Source organism: Erythrolamprus reginae, chromosome 3 (genome assembly GCF_031021105.1).
Source record: "Erythrolamprus reginae isolate rEryReg1 chromosome 3, rEryReg1.hap1, whole genome shotgun sequence".
Lineage (NCBI taxonomy): Eukaryota > Metazoa > Chordata > Lepidosauria > Squamata > Dipsadidae > Erythrolamprus > Erythrolamprus reginae.
The window spans coordinates 110,215,467-110,229,024 of record NC_091952.1 but is presented as its reverse complement, the minus strand read 5'-3'; the positions used below and the strand labels follow the sequence as shown (position 1 = coordinate 110,229,024).

Genomic DNA, 13,558 nt, shown 5'->3' with positions numbered 1-13,558 from the left:
TGTAGAACTGTATCAGCAGCTCTTTGGGCAGTTTGAGCTTACTAAGCTGGCGCAGAAAGAACATTCTTTGTTGTGCTTTTTTAATGATGTTTTTTATGTTAGGTGAACATTTTAGGTCTTGAGATATGATAGAACCTAGAAATTTGAAGGTCTCTACTGTCAATACTGTGTTGTCTAGTATTGTGAGAGGTGGAAGGGTTTCTCCTAAAGTCTACCACCATTTCTACAGTTTTGAGTGTGTTCAGTTCTGGTCACACCACAAGGATAGTTATTCAACCTCCCGTCTGTATGCGGATTCATCATTCCTGTGTACAACTTGTGGGTTCTCATAGACTCACAATGCCTGCTCAATGGCGCATGTAACATTGCTGTTACATGAGTTGCGCTAGTTGCTGGTTTGTTTCCAGGTCCAATTCAACATGTTTGTTATCATCTTTAAAGCCCTTCATGGCACAGGGAACTATTTCACCTCAATGGGATTAGCCAGTCACATGATCTTTAAGCCACCCCTGGTCATATGATCATCAAGCCACTCCCACCTGGTAACATGGCTGACAAGCCACACCCACAAAATAAGCCATGCCTACAGTGTGGTAGTAAATTTTTTTGCAGCCCTTCACTGAACATGTTGGTTATCATCTTTAAAGCCCTTCATGGCTTTGTCACTCACTCTGGCAAAAGAAACATGCCGCAGACCTCCTCAGTCAAGAAATGTTGCTAGCAGGATCTAGTAAATGTTCTTTCTCTGCAATGGCTCCACAATCTGGAAAATCTTGCTGCTGGAGGTAAGCTGCACCCTCACTGTCTAGGCCTTCTAGATTTGCCTGAAAACCTGGGTAAGCCAATTGACTTGGGGCCATGATGGAACACTTAAACAGGAAAGTTTGAAGGACTAAGAAAGAAGATTCCACCACTGTGATGCTTATGTACTGGTTCTTAGTTTTAGTCAACCTCTATTAATTTTTAAATGTTTTTTCTATTCTTGCTTTTATTGTGTTGCAAGCCTCCCATCACTTCAATAATGATATGGATGGCTCAACATTCAATACAACTACATAATTTATTTGTGCAGATTTTGAACAGTTATTAATGCAAAATAGGTAATAAAAATATGAACACCTTGTGAGGAGATGTCATTTATCCCAAATCAATTGCTATTCATTTAAATACAGATTGACTTTTGGTACTAAGAAAGTAATGACACTATATTTTCTAAGGTTATAAGACAACACTTTTACATAATTTGGGACAAATGGTATGCATGGTTGAATAAGAGAAATAAAACAAATTGAGATTAGTACCATAGAGGTGATAGAAAAGTGAATTCTTAGAACTGTACAACAGAGTAGACATAAGTGTGAATTAAATATTAATGTGATCAACATCATGTATTAACATGCTAAATCTGACTGGTGATTTTTAGGATAGATAAAGCAATAAGACATAGTACGAGGATAGATTAAATAACGATATTTAAAACTACATAAGATTATCAAGAATTTATGTGGAAGATTTGGACGTTTGGAGATAAACAGATTATTTCTCTCATTTTTAACCAAATCTTCCCCCCCCCTTTTTTTCTTATGATTTTTTTGGTATTTTTTTGTTTTTGTTTTAATTTCTGAGTTGTTTATTTTTTTCCTCTATGTTTTTGTCATTTGGCTTTCCTTCTATTATTTTTGTATTATGATTATGTATATATGTAGTTTGTATACTAGGGACTACATATATATGTAGTTTGTATACTAGGGACAACAGTAGGGACAACAGTAATTTTCTGCTGATCAAGTTGCTCAAGGTGCATGATATTGATGCTTTTTAAAAATAAGAAATAGTTTAATTTTGAAATATACCATGTTTTCCCGAAATTAAGACCCTGTCTTATATTTTTTGAACCCTGAAATAAGCTCTTGGCCTTATTGCCATGTACTCAAAAGCCTGATTGTACTTATTATCAGGGGATGTCTTATTTTGGGGAAACAGAGTAGTTTCTTATGAATATGCTTAAAATGTGTCTCTCTGTGTGAATACACTTTGGATATTTGTAATCATGAGCAGCATTGCTGAATGGATTCTGTATGTATTATAGATATTGGGGGGGGATGTGGACGCCCACTTCCCGTGGAGAATGGAGACATTGTGGAATTACCCAAAGCAACCTATTTACAATCTGAAACTGTAACATATCAGTGCCAAAATTTCTATACAATGCGAGGGTCTCGAAGAGTGACTTGTCGAAATGGTCGTTGGTCAGAAACACCAACATGTACAGGTATAAGTAATATCTATAATTCTTTATAGATTTATTCCTTTTAGAGAAATATTGTACCTATGTAGTATGTAGATTTTCTTTTGCTTAGTATTTCACAGATGAGAATACAGGGCCCTTCCACCACCATCATCATCATGCAATCATCATTTATTTATTTATTAAATTTATATTGTGGCCTATACACCCAAGATACCCATCATCAGTCAATCAATCAATCAATCCTTGAACAAAAAGTAAAAAAGCCATGTTTCTCAACAATCCACTAGGGCTTTTTGAATAATAGTATTAGTTGAATCTCTAGGGAACAAAAAATATTGTTTTTTTTAAATAGGCTACGTATGGAGGCAGATGCTGTTGATTTAATCACATTTACCCTGTTTAGTCAATGTTGGAAAATAAGATATACGGTAACATTGTAAGAGAGGTTGCCTGAACTTGGTCTTCTAATTCAGATATTCAGTACGAGGACATTTGGAAGAAGGGGACTAAAATGTTTTTCTTCTTCCTTTTAAACATGTGACATTCACTTGTTTAAAAGAGATTTAGTTCAAGACTGATAATTAGTTCATGAGAAACAAAAAGGAGGGGGAGGCAAAATGCATTTACATAGATCTCTAATTTTTTTACCCAATTGCAACATAAAATATCTAACCTAAACTTTAATTGCTTTATCAAACGAATTCTCAGTGTAAAGTCTATATGTCATCTGATCTGTGCCCTTTTGCAGCCGCTTGTACCACAGATGAAGGAGATATGAGCGAACGCAATATAACGCTGAAGTATAATAGAAGAGAAGGAAAAATATATTCCGAGGATGGAGATAGAGTGCAATTTATATGTAGAAGAGGCTATAAACCAAATCCAAATAAAGCATTCACAGTTTATTGTGTGGATGGGAAATTTGACTATCCGAATTGTACTCCTGTATGTATATTTTCAAACAAAATACTTTAATTCACCAATATTAACATTTTGTTACCTTATCTATATCTGTCGGCCTATATATCTATATCTATGCATTAAAAATCACTTGAAATATTTAACAGACCTAGCTCTAGCACAGTAGAGAGTTCTAAAATCCATTACTACTGGTTCACATGTGTTTATGTGCATGCGCAACACTTCTGTGCATGTGTACAAGCATCCTGGGCAGATGGGCAGAACTTCCTGCCGCTGGTGCTACTGGTTCTAAGAACCAGGCTGAACTGGGAGCAACCCACTGCTGGTCTGGCACCTAAATTTGTGGATATAATGGATTCCAAAATAATTTGAACTTCTGCATTTCTTCTAAATCAGAACACATATTAACAGACTTGATTTGAACATTGAACATTAATAGATAGACTTGAACATTGGATACTATCTAACAAAAACCAATGCACAGACATACTGTAGGTGGTGCCTGGCTCAATAGTAGTAACCGTGAGAGGATCTTGGAGTCCTAGTGGACAATTACTTAAATATGAGCCAGCAGTGTGCTACAGCTGCTTTAAAAAAAAGCCAATACAGTTCTAGGCTGCATTACAAGAGGCATAGATTCAATATCATGCCAATTTTATATGCCACTTTGTAACGCCTTGGCAAGACCACACTTGGAATACTGCATCTGGTTTTGATTGCCACAATTTTAAAAAGATGTTGAAACTTTAGGAAGACAACATCAATAAAGATAATTTGGGTGCTGGAGGCTAAAACATATACAGAAAGGATGCTGGAATTTGGTATATCTAGTTTATTGAAAAGAAGGACTAGTGGTGATATGATAGCAGTGTTCTAATATCTCACGGGTTTCCACATAGAAGAGGGAGTAAAGCTGCTCTCCAAAGCACCTGAAGGCAGGACAAGAAGCAATGGGTAGAAAGTAGTCAAGGAGAGAAGCAATTTAGAACTAAGGAAAAAATTCCTAATAGTTAGAACAATTAATAAGTGGAACAACTTGCCTCCAGAAGTTGTGAATGCTTTAACACTGGACGTTTTTAAGAAGAGATTGGACAACCATTTTTCTGAAATGGTATAAGGTTTTCTGCCTGAGCAAAGGGTTGGATTAGGAGACCTCCAAGATCCCTTCCATCCCTTCTGATATTTGTTAAGATTCCTGGGTTATAAAAAAGATTCTTCCATTTAGAAGATGGGTGTCAAACTCAAGGCCCAGGGGCCAGATCCAGCCCACAGAGTGCTTAGATCTGGGCTGAGGGGTCACCCAAAAAAGAACAAAGGACCCATGTTGCCTCTGCCAGTGAAATGAAGCTCAGGAGGGTCATGTGCGAATTGCAGGAGGCCATTGCAGCCAAAAACAGAGTTTGGGAGCAGAGCACAGAAAGGTGACCAGATGTCCCGCTTTTGGTGGGACAGTCCCACTTTTTGATAATTTGTCCCATGTCCTGGGGCATTTGAAAAATGCTTTTTTAAAAGATCAACTGCTGGGCAGAGGTAGCTGGCTTGACAGTCACTGTTGCAGTCATCAGTGGCTCCAGGCCGGGTAGCCTCCCGTCAAGTTGCTCCCACCAGCCTAGATCCCCTCCTGAATAACACCCGGGTGGGAGCCTCCAAGTCCAGATGAGCCAGGCCCCTCCCTGAAGAGGCAGGTGGAGCTAGCAGCCGGTAGGAGAAAGCCAAAGCAGCCAGGCGTTTGACAAGTCTCAGCAGCTCGGGAAGTTCTCCTCTTCCTTTGCCTCCCATGTGAGTCCTTCTGGCAAGCCCAATCTTGTGAAAGGCTGGGTGCCTCAGCTCCTGAACCCCTTCTCCCCCCTCCTCTATTTCTCCCCCCCCCCTCAGCCAGGGCACGATCTTCAAAGGGACTCTCCATTTAGCCCCTTTGCTGAGCCCTGCCTTGCTGAAAAAATGGGGGAGGAAGAGAAAGAGAGAGAGAAAGAGGGAGAGGGAGGGAAGGAGGGAGAGAAAAAGAAAGGGAAAGAGAGAGGGAGGAAGCAAGAGAGAAAGAGAGAAAAAGAGAGTAAGGAAGAAAGAGAAAGAAAGGAAGGAAGGAAGGAAGGGGGAGGGAGAAAGAGAAAGGAAGGAAGGAAGGGGGAGGGAGAAAGAGAGAGAAAAGAAGGGAGGAAGAGAGAGAAAGAGAGTAAGGAAGAAAGAGAGAGAAAGAGAAAGAAAGAAAGAAAGAAAGAAAGGAACAAAGAAAAGAAGGAAGGAAAGAAGGAACAGGGAGGGAGAGAGAGAAAGAAAGAGAGAGAAAGAGAGAGAAAGGGAGGGAGGAAGAGAGAGAAAGAGAGAAAGGAAAAAGAGAGGGGGAAGAGAGAAAGAAAGAAAAAAAGAGAGAGGGGGAGAGAGAAATAGAGAAATAAAACAGGACAGAGGAAGAGAGAGAAAGAGAGAGGGATGGAAGGAGGGAGAGAGAAAGAAAGGGAAAGAGAGAGGGAGGAAGCAAGAGAGAAAGAGAGAAAAAGAGAGTAAGGAAGAAAGAGAAAGAAAGGAAGGAAGGAAGGGGGAGGGAGAAAGAGAAAGAAAGGAAGGAAGGAAGGGGGAGGGAGAAAGAGAGAGAAAAGAAGGGAGGAAGAGAGAGAAAGAGAGTAAGGAAGAAAGAGAGAGAAAGAGAAAGAAAGAAAGAAAGAAAGAAAGGAACAAAGAAAAGAAGGAAGGAAAGAAGGAACAGGGAGGGAGAGAGAGAAAGAAAGAGAGAGAAAGAGAGAGAAAGGGAGGGAGGAAGAGAGAGAAAGAGAGAAAGGAAAAAGAGAGGGGGAAGAGAGAAAGAAAGAAAAAAGAGAGAGGGGGAGAGAGAAATAGAGAAATAAAACAGGACAGAGGAAGAGAGAGAAAGAGAGAGGGATGGAAGGAGGGAGAGAGAAAGAAAGAGATGGAGGAAGAAAGAGAGAGAAAGAGAGAGGAAGGAAGAGAAAGAAAGAGGGAGAGAGAGAGAAAGAAAGAGAGGAAGGAAAGAAGAGAGAGAGAAAGGTGTGGGAGTGAGAGAGTAAGAGAGAGAAGGGGAGGGAGGAAGAGAGAGAGAGGGAGAGAAAGGGCGGGAGGGAGGAAGAGAGAGAGAAAAAAAAAGAAAGATATTTTTTTTGTAGACCATATTTTTAATCAAGAAACCCCCCCCCCCCCCCCACACACACACCCCTTCAATGGTGTCCCTCTTTACCAATGTAAAAATCTGGTCACTTTACCCCACAGGCACCCCCGACATGATTGACATTGAGCTGGGCACACCCACCCTGGTCAAATGTCAAATAGAAGCCTGATGCAGCCCTCAATGAAATTAAGATTGGCATCACTAGTTTAGAGCAATGGGACAAAAGCACTATGGGGATAATGCTTAAAAATAATGAGGAATAAGGGCAGAATGTTAAATCTGTCAGCATTTCATCTCTTCTGTTCTCTTGATGAATCCTGACAGATTCCAAGATGAAGACCAGAATATTTCTCTGTGCTGGAGCTAAAATGAGTAAAAACTCAGTGGGCAATTTTCACTCATTTCATTACCGCAGTCAACAAATTTAGTTGCTTCAGAATGAATCGTTCCAAATGAACACTCATACACTTTACTTATTTATTTCATTACATTGATATTGAAATAGTACCCTGTCCTTTGAGTTTCAATATGCAATATGCAATTTATTCCCTTACAGATATGTCTATGTGCATATTTATAAATACCTAACAGAGGTCACAAGACCAGAACAAAAAATTAAATTAACTAAATTAGTAGCTGTTGATATTAGCAACAGCAAAAAACCACTTAGACTTATAGACCACTCTGTAGTGTTTTACAGCTCTCTCTAAAAAGTTTACACAATCAGCACATTGTCCCCAACAATCCTGGATTTCATTTTACCAATCTTGGATAGATGGAGGGCTGGGTCAACTTTGAGCTTGTCAGTATCAAACTCCTGGCAGAGGGAATGCAGAGTTATCCTGCAAACTAAGAATTACTTACTTTCTACTGAAATCTTTACGGTGCTCACTGATTAAATTTGTTGCAGTGAGCCACTAACCATTTGTTTTAAAAAGGGTGATACTGACTTTCAGAATCATCTTGCTCATGTAGATTGATATATTAAAATGATTGCAGGCTGCTTTCAGCTACAGATCAAATGAATGGAGTTTTAAAAAAATAATTACATAAAATGTACAGATGCAAATTTATTTCTTACTTAACGTTCACATTTTATTTTACAGATCTAGGTTCATGAACAACAGGACATATACAGCACCCTTAAAACCAGAAGATGAATGTCTGAAATAATATATCATTCTCTTTAATATGACACATGAAGCTGGATTGTATACAAATATAAGCGGTGGATCCAAAATGAAAGCTTATTCTGTAAAAGACATTTTACCAACTGAAATTACTGATAACATTTAAAAACAAGTTTACAGAACATCTTTAAGGATATTCTATTTAAGGATTAACTATTATAATATAAATTTATAAATATATTATTAAAAATTCATCTTGAGTGAGGAATGTAGATTATATATATACATACATTTATATAATTGTAAATGTTTGATTAACCTGAATTATCAATCAGCAGCCCATCTTAAAGTTATGACAACAGATAATGGAAATTGATTTTTTACATATAGACCAGTTTAGTACTTTTAAAATTTTTATTAAAAATCTGTTAATCATTTTTGCTGCCAAACATTTAATAATTCAATTTACAGTCTAATCCAAGATCCAGGAAGAAACTGGTGCTCTTTATGTTGCTCTGGAAATTGCCAAATGTACTTTGATGATCAGAATCTGATGGAGGTTCATCCAGAGGAATTTCTATAGTTGTTTTTGTTTTGTTTTGCTTTGCTTTGCTTTGCTTTGATTGTTTGTTATTGCAGAATGAAATTATATAATTATAAGTAATTAAAATTTAAGATAAACCTTAGAACTTGGCACATGACTTCCCAAACTACATTCCTTCAAAAGCTGTTATTTAAGGCCAAATGAGCTAGAATTTTTTATGATATCAATTCAGTCTGATTCATTGTTCTGCACAAAATGAACCTATTCAAAACTAACTTTTTTGCCTAACCACCACAGCCGTTGCTGCTTGCCACATGTGCCTCCACATAGACACACACACCCAGGGGTGGGCAGCTGCTAGGATGGGGGAACACAGTGGGATAGCGAAAATGGAGCTCCACCCCAGAGCACCCAATTTGCACTGAAAGATGTTGAAAGAAAATGCAGGGCGTCCTACATAAGCCACGCCCACAGTGTGGTAGTAAAAATTTTGGTAGCCCTTCACTACACACGCCTATGTGCATGGCAGCCTCCTGATTCCTTTCCATGAGAGGGAAGTCCCAGCAGGAGCAGCCTGAGGTACCAGGCTGCTGGGAACTCTTCCCTCCTCTTTTTTATCCCGGTCGACTCTTTGCCGAGTTTTCCACTGTTTTCGCATTGTAGTCAGGCTGCACATCAGCAAACGGGGAGAAAAAGAGATGCCCTGATGGGGGGGAGGAGGATGGCCAGGAGCATGGCAGCCAGGGGTGGGCTACTGCCCGGACAGGGTGGAACGCAGTGGGTTAGTGTTATGCCAGGAGTCACGTTACAAGCCCCAATTAAGTCTGAAGTATAAATTCAAACACACACTCACTTGTAAAGTAAAAAAAGGCAGTTTATCACAAAGAAAAAATACTGTTCAAACGCACTTTTATCAGCCCAAGTGCTCTCCCACAAAATGCACACTTTGAATGTTGTGTTAAACCAAAACAAAAGCAAAACAGATAAAAAGCAGCTATGAAGACGTCACGGCCACACACATCCCGTTCAAGAGTCCTCATGCTTACTTAACTATGAATTGTCCTTGAAAATCCTGAAGCAGTTCACAAAAGTCTTTGTCAATCCCAAAGCAAACCACAAGTCTCTCTCTCTCATAAAATGGATAAACTCCCACACCGAGAGGCAACAACACTGCAATTTATCAGCAGCCCAATTATCCTAATTGCCCCAGCAACAGGTGTTCTCCCTTATTTCCTATAATACTTGCACAGTTGTTCCTTCCATGTCATAAACCTGCGTCTGCGCGCATCTATGAATACCTCCTCTTTTGAATCTAACAATGATGATGATTCACTAATGGGGCAATTAGCTAATGGGCTGCCTGTAATTATCTCCTCATCCGATCCTGCTTCACTCCCAGAATCCTCCCCTGACACAGAAGCATCACTTTCCGAAGCTGTTGGCAGTAAAACTGGCCTCTGATAATGTGAGGATTGTCCCACACCAACCCGCACAGTCCTTGGAGCAGGAGATGGCACAGAGCCAACCACAACAGTTAGCGGAAATGGAGCTCCACCCCAGAGCATCCAATTTGCACTGAAAGATGTTGAAAGAAAATGTAGGGCGTCCTGCATAAGCCACAGTGTGGTAGTAAAAATTTTGGTAGCCCGTCACTGATGACAGCCCTGTAATGATGGCAATGCATCAGCAAAGGAGAAAGAGGGGAAGGAAAAGTGCAATGGTTTTCCCAGTTTTCTTTATTTTATTTTATTTTCAATAATTAATCTAGAGTAGAGTTTCCCTTCTACCTGCTCTTCTTTCCCCCCACTGCTGTGGCTTGCATTTACAATTTCAGCCCAGGGTATCAGGCTGAAGCCATAGATTACAAAGATCCTTGCAAAGCCAGTAAGAAAAAAGGGAGAAGGGAAAAAGGAGGGAGGGAGGGAGCCTGCACACACACATGTGTGACAGGAGGGCTTTTAAAAAAAAGCAATGCATAACTTCAAGCTTCTTCTCTGGGGAGCTTGGGAACTCTTTCTTAGCCCGGGCTAAGAATATTGTCCTTCCTGTTTGCCTGCTGACTCCCAGGAATACTTGCTGCTTTGACACAAAGGGGAAGGGAAGGGAGAGCAGGGAGGCTCTGTCATCTCAGCCAGTCTCTCTCAGGGAACCAAATGAGGAACAGGAGCCAAACACAAATGGGCTCTGAGCTGCTTGAGGAGCAAAGGGAGACCTTGACCTGGCTCACTGCCGCTTCCACCTCCTCACCAGCCAGGATGCCTGGAATCCTTGCTGCATGTTGGGGGCTTCTCGGCTGCTGAGGCACGAGGGAACTGAGATAGCTCCTGCCACACCCACCGCCTAGCAGCCCAAGAAGCTCCAAATGTATGCCCTTTTTCCACTCCAGAGGAACTTCCCTGAACTCTCTGGAGTGCAAAAAACTGCTCAACAGCAAAACGGAAGTATGTTTTTCTGAACTTCCGGTTTGTCCATTGGGCAATTTTTTTCACCTACCAGGCTTCAGAAAGGCCTTCGTGTGTGTGTGTGCAGTGCTGGGGAAATTTGTGCATGTGGGGGTGGGGTGGGAAGAGGTGTGGGCATCTGTACACATGCTAGCACCCCCTCACACATGCACACCCCTTTTGGAGCGCGAACCATAAAAGGTTTGCTATCACTGACTTAGTGCAACTCATGAATCATTTCATAGCAAAGAAAAGCCTTTAACTGAAAGCTGATCAGTAGCAGTGTCCAGTAAATGGTTCCAATCAACTAAGATGACAAAACTGAACTAGTTAACTTGCAGTTTGCACTTTTTAGAGAAGTGCTACACTGGGGAGAAAAGCAGATCAGAAAGAATAACTTGTTTATTTAATCTCACTGCTCTGCAAGAGGTGAAGAAGAAAATAATGGACCAGACAGATGCTGCAAAAGTTGCAAGAGAGATGAGAAGTTGGTGGGCTTCTAGCAGAGAAGATAATACAGTGATACCTTGTCTTACAAACTTAATTGGTTCCAGGATGAGGTTCTTAAGGTGAAACGTTTGTAAGACAAAACAATTTTTCCCCTAGGAATCAATGGAAAATCAATTTATGCGTGCAAGCCCAAAATTCACCCCTTCTGCCAGCCGAAGCACCTGTTTTTGCACTGCTGGGATTTCTCTGAGGCTCCCCTCCATGGGAAACCCCACCTCTGGACTTCTGTGCTTTTGTGATGCTACAGGGGAATCCCAGTAGGGGAATCCCAGCATTGCAAAAATGAGCGCTTTGCTGTCAATGGAAGTCCGGAGGTGGGGTTTCCCAGTGAAGGGAGCATCAGTGAAATCGCAGCATCGCAAAAACACTGAAGTTCTTGAAACCCCACCTCCGGACCTCTGTGTTTTTGCGATGCTGCGATTTCACTGAAGCTCCCCTTGCTGGGAAACCCCACCTCCGGACTTCTGTTGCCAGCGAAGTGACCGTTTTTGTACTGCTGGGATTCCCCTGCTGGGATTTCCCTGCAGCATCACAAAAACATGGAAGTCCGGAGGTGGGGTTTCCCATGGAGGGGAGCTGGCAACGGAAGTCCAGAAGCGGGGCATCCCAGCAGCGGTGGTGGGTTTGTAAAGTGAAAATAGTTCGTAAGAAGAGGCAAAAAAAATCTTAAACCCCGGGTTTGTATCTCGAAAAGTTTGTATGATGAGGCATTTGTAAGACAAGGTATCACTGTAATTAGAAGGTGATGAAGGAAGCTGCAAACAGGGATACATGTACCTATAAACCTGATGACCAAATATCGAACTCCTGCAGGATGTCATTGGACTGTGATTGTTAAACAAAGTTCCTCCTTCATTCTAAGGACCTCTTATAGCAGAGGGATCTGATCAAGATATAATGATGGCAAATGTCACCACCATGCAGACGGATCCATGTAAGAAGACCATCAAGAAAAACCAAAGCTTTTTGGAGCTCCTGAATGCAGGAATGTCTAGGTAAAATAAAAAATAGATTGCATTCCCAATTCAGAGATGTACAAACCACAGAAGAAGAAATGTGACAGGAAAACACTGAAAGCTACAGTTGTAAGAGGGGCTATTCCCCTGATACCACCTGAAGAAGTCTTATCATATTAGAGGGAAAAAGCTGGATGACATGGTTCCAAGTAACACCCTCAACCAAGTAAGACTCCAAGGCAGACATTTTCTCAAAGTTAATTTTTTATTAGAAATATTTTATCGATGCATTTGAGATCTGAAAGTCTCAAATTTTCCTCACCCAAAGGAAAGCTAATCCCTTCCCCTATGCCCACATGTCCATTGCATGGCCCAATCAGGTCACCATCCTAATTGGAGTTGTTGTCCAGTCATGTCTCTCTAGGTGTAGACTGAACATCCCTGACTCCCAGGGAAAGAATGTTGTTATGACTCGCCCCATCGTCATCCAATCCCTTTCCCATTTCCCACAGCATGTCCATCCACCAAGTCTGGCAGCCCTGAAGATACAAAGAAAAAGATGGCATCCAGGGCTGACACCTGATGGTGAATTCCCCTCCCTATAAAATGGGGATAATGGAGCCAAAGGTTAATAAAGGGAGTCATCTAAAGAAACAAATATCCACATATTATTTAATAGGATTTACAAAATGCTCAGTGAGTAATGTGCTTGATTGCGACACAAATACATCACAACCCAATTCAAGGGAGGTGATCTGTAGATCAATATATATGAAGGGTTCATTATATAAACAAAACTCTAGTCTGTATAAATGTAGTGAATCATTAGCCAATCGTAACAAGAAGACTTTGTATATTTTATTTACTTTTAGAAATTCTACCAAGGGAGTATTTAGTGCTCTCCAATCAGAATGCTGCTTCCCCGCCCCCTCCACCACTGATTAGGTAGCTGAGCAACATTACAATTACTAAAGAAGGATTTTTTATTGTCAATAAGTATTTTTTTTTTAGAGAAAGCATGTCACATTTGGAATTGCAAACATTCTGAACTAAGTCAGAAAAATCTCATCTTTTCTTTAGTGAAAACAGTGATTCTCTAACCCATCTCTTTTTGTATGAGCTAGTTTACACCCCTTTGTCCTAGCTAGCCATTAGCTCTTTGGTCAGAGTCTATGAAGGTATTGTGCAAATGAAATTAATATATAATTTGCAAATATTTGCATGATGATGTCATGTCACACATGATGTCTCAAGTCCTCACATTATTTCTATATACCTAATATTAGAGAAGCCAAGCCAGCCTTCTGGTCCAAACCAGAATAGAAATAGAATAGAAAAAGAAAGAAAAAATTCAATGAGAAAAGGAATCAAATAGAAAAAGTATCTCCCTATGTCTTAATGTTGCTCATTCCTAATTTTTTTAGGTCCCTAAATAAAATGCTGAATGGCTGCAATTAAGTCCAAAACAAAAATTGAGCTAATAGCTGATTTGGAACTGACCAATTCAATGGCTGGGGAAAAAAAGAATAATCATAGATAAACACAAAGACATTAAAATTTCAGGAACATACCAGAACAAGTTTAACTTTATAGTGTAAGATAGAAAAACTGCCATCAAAAGTGGATTATTGTGGAATCTAGCAGTAATTATGGACAAAGGGTTAAAAAATCTTGGAGTTTCTAT

At 40.3% G+C, this 13,558-nt stretch overlaps 1 protein-coding gene and 1 long non-coding RNA gene across 7 annotated transcripts in view; both read left to right on the top strand.

Annotated features, from left to right (window-relative positions):
* The window catches only part of LOC139164351 (complement factor H-related protein 1-like), a 74,130-nt gene extending 66,018 nt beyond the window's left edge, over positions 1–8,112 (top strand). For 4 of the 6 annotated variants that reach the window (XM_070746360.1, XM_070746358.1, XM_070746357.1 and 1 more), the window contains 3 exons: positions 2,090–2,272; positions 3,000–3,196; positions 7,400–8,112. In XM_070746360.1, coding sequence (XP_070602461.1) covers positions 2,090–2,272; positions 3,000–3,196; positions 7,400–7,405 — 386 coding nt within the window. In that variant the 3' untranslated portion in view covers positions 7,406–8,112. The remainder of the gene's footprint in view (positions 1–2,089; positions 2,273–2,999; positions 3,197–7,399) is intronic. The other 2 variants (XM_070746361.1, XM_070746359.1) reach the window with 1 other exon arrangement.
* The window catches only part of LOC139164357 (uncharacterized), a 283,996-nt gene that overhangs the window by 179,212 nt on the left and 91,226 nt on the right, over positions 1–13,558 (top strand). The gene's annotated exons all lie outside the window — the stretch shown is intronic.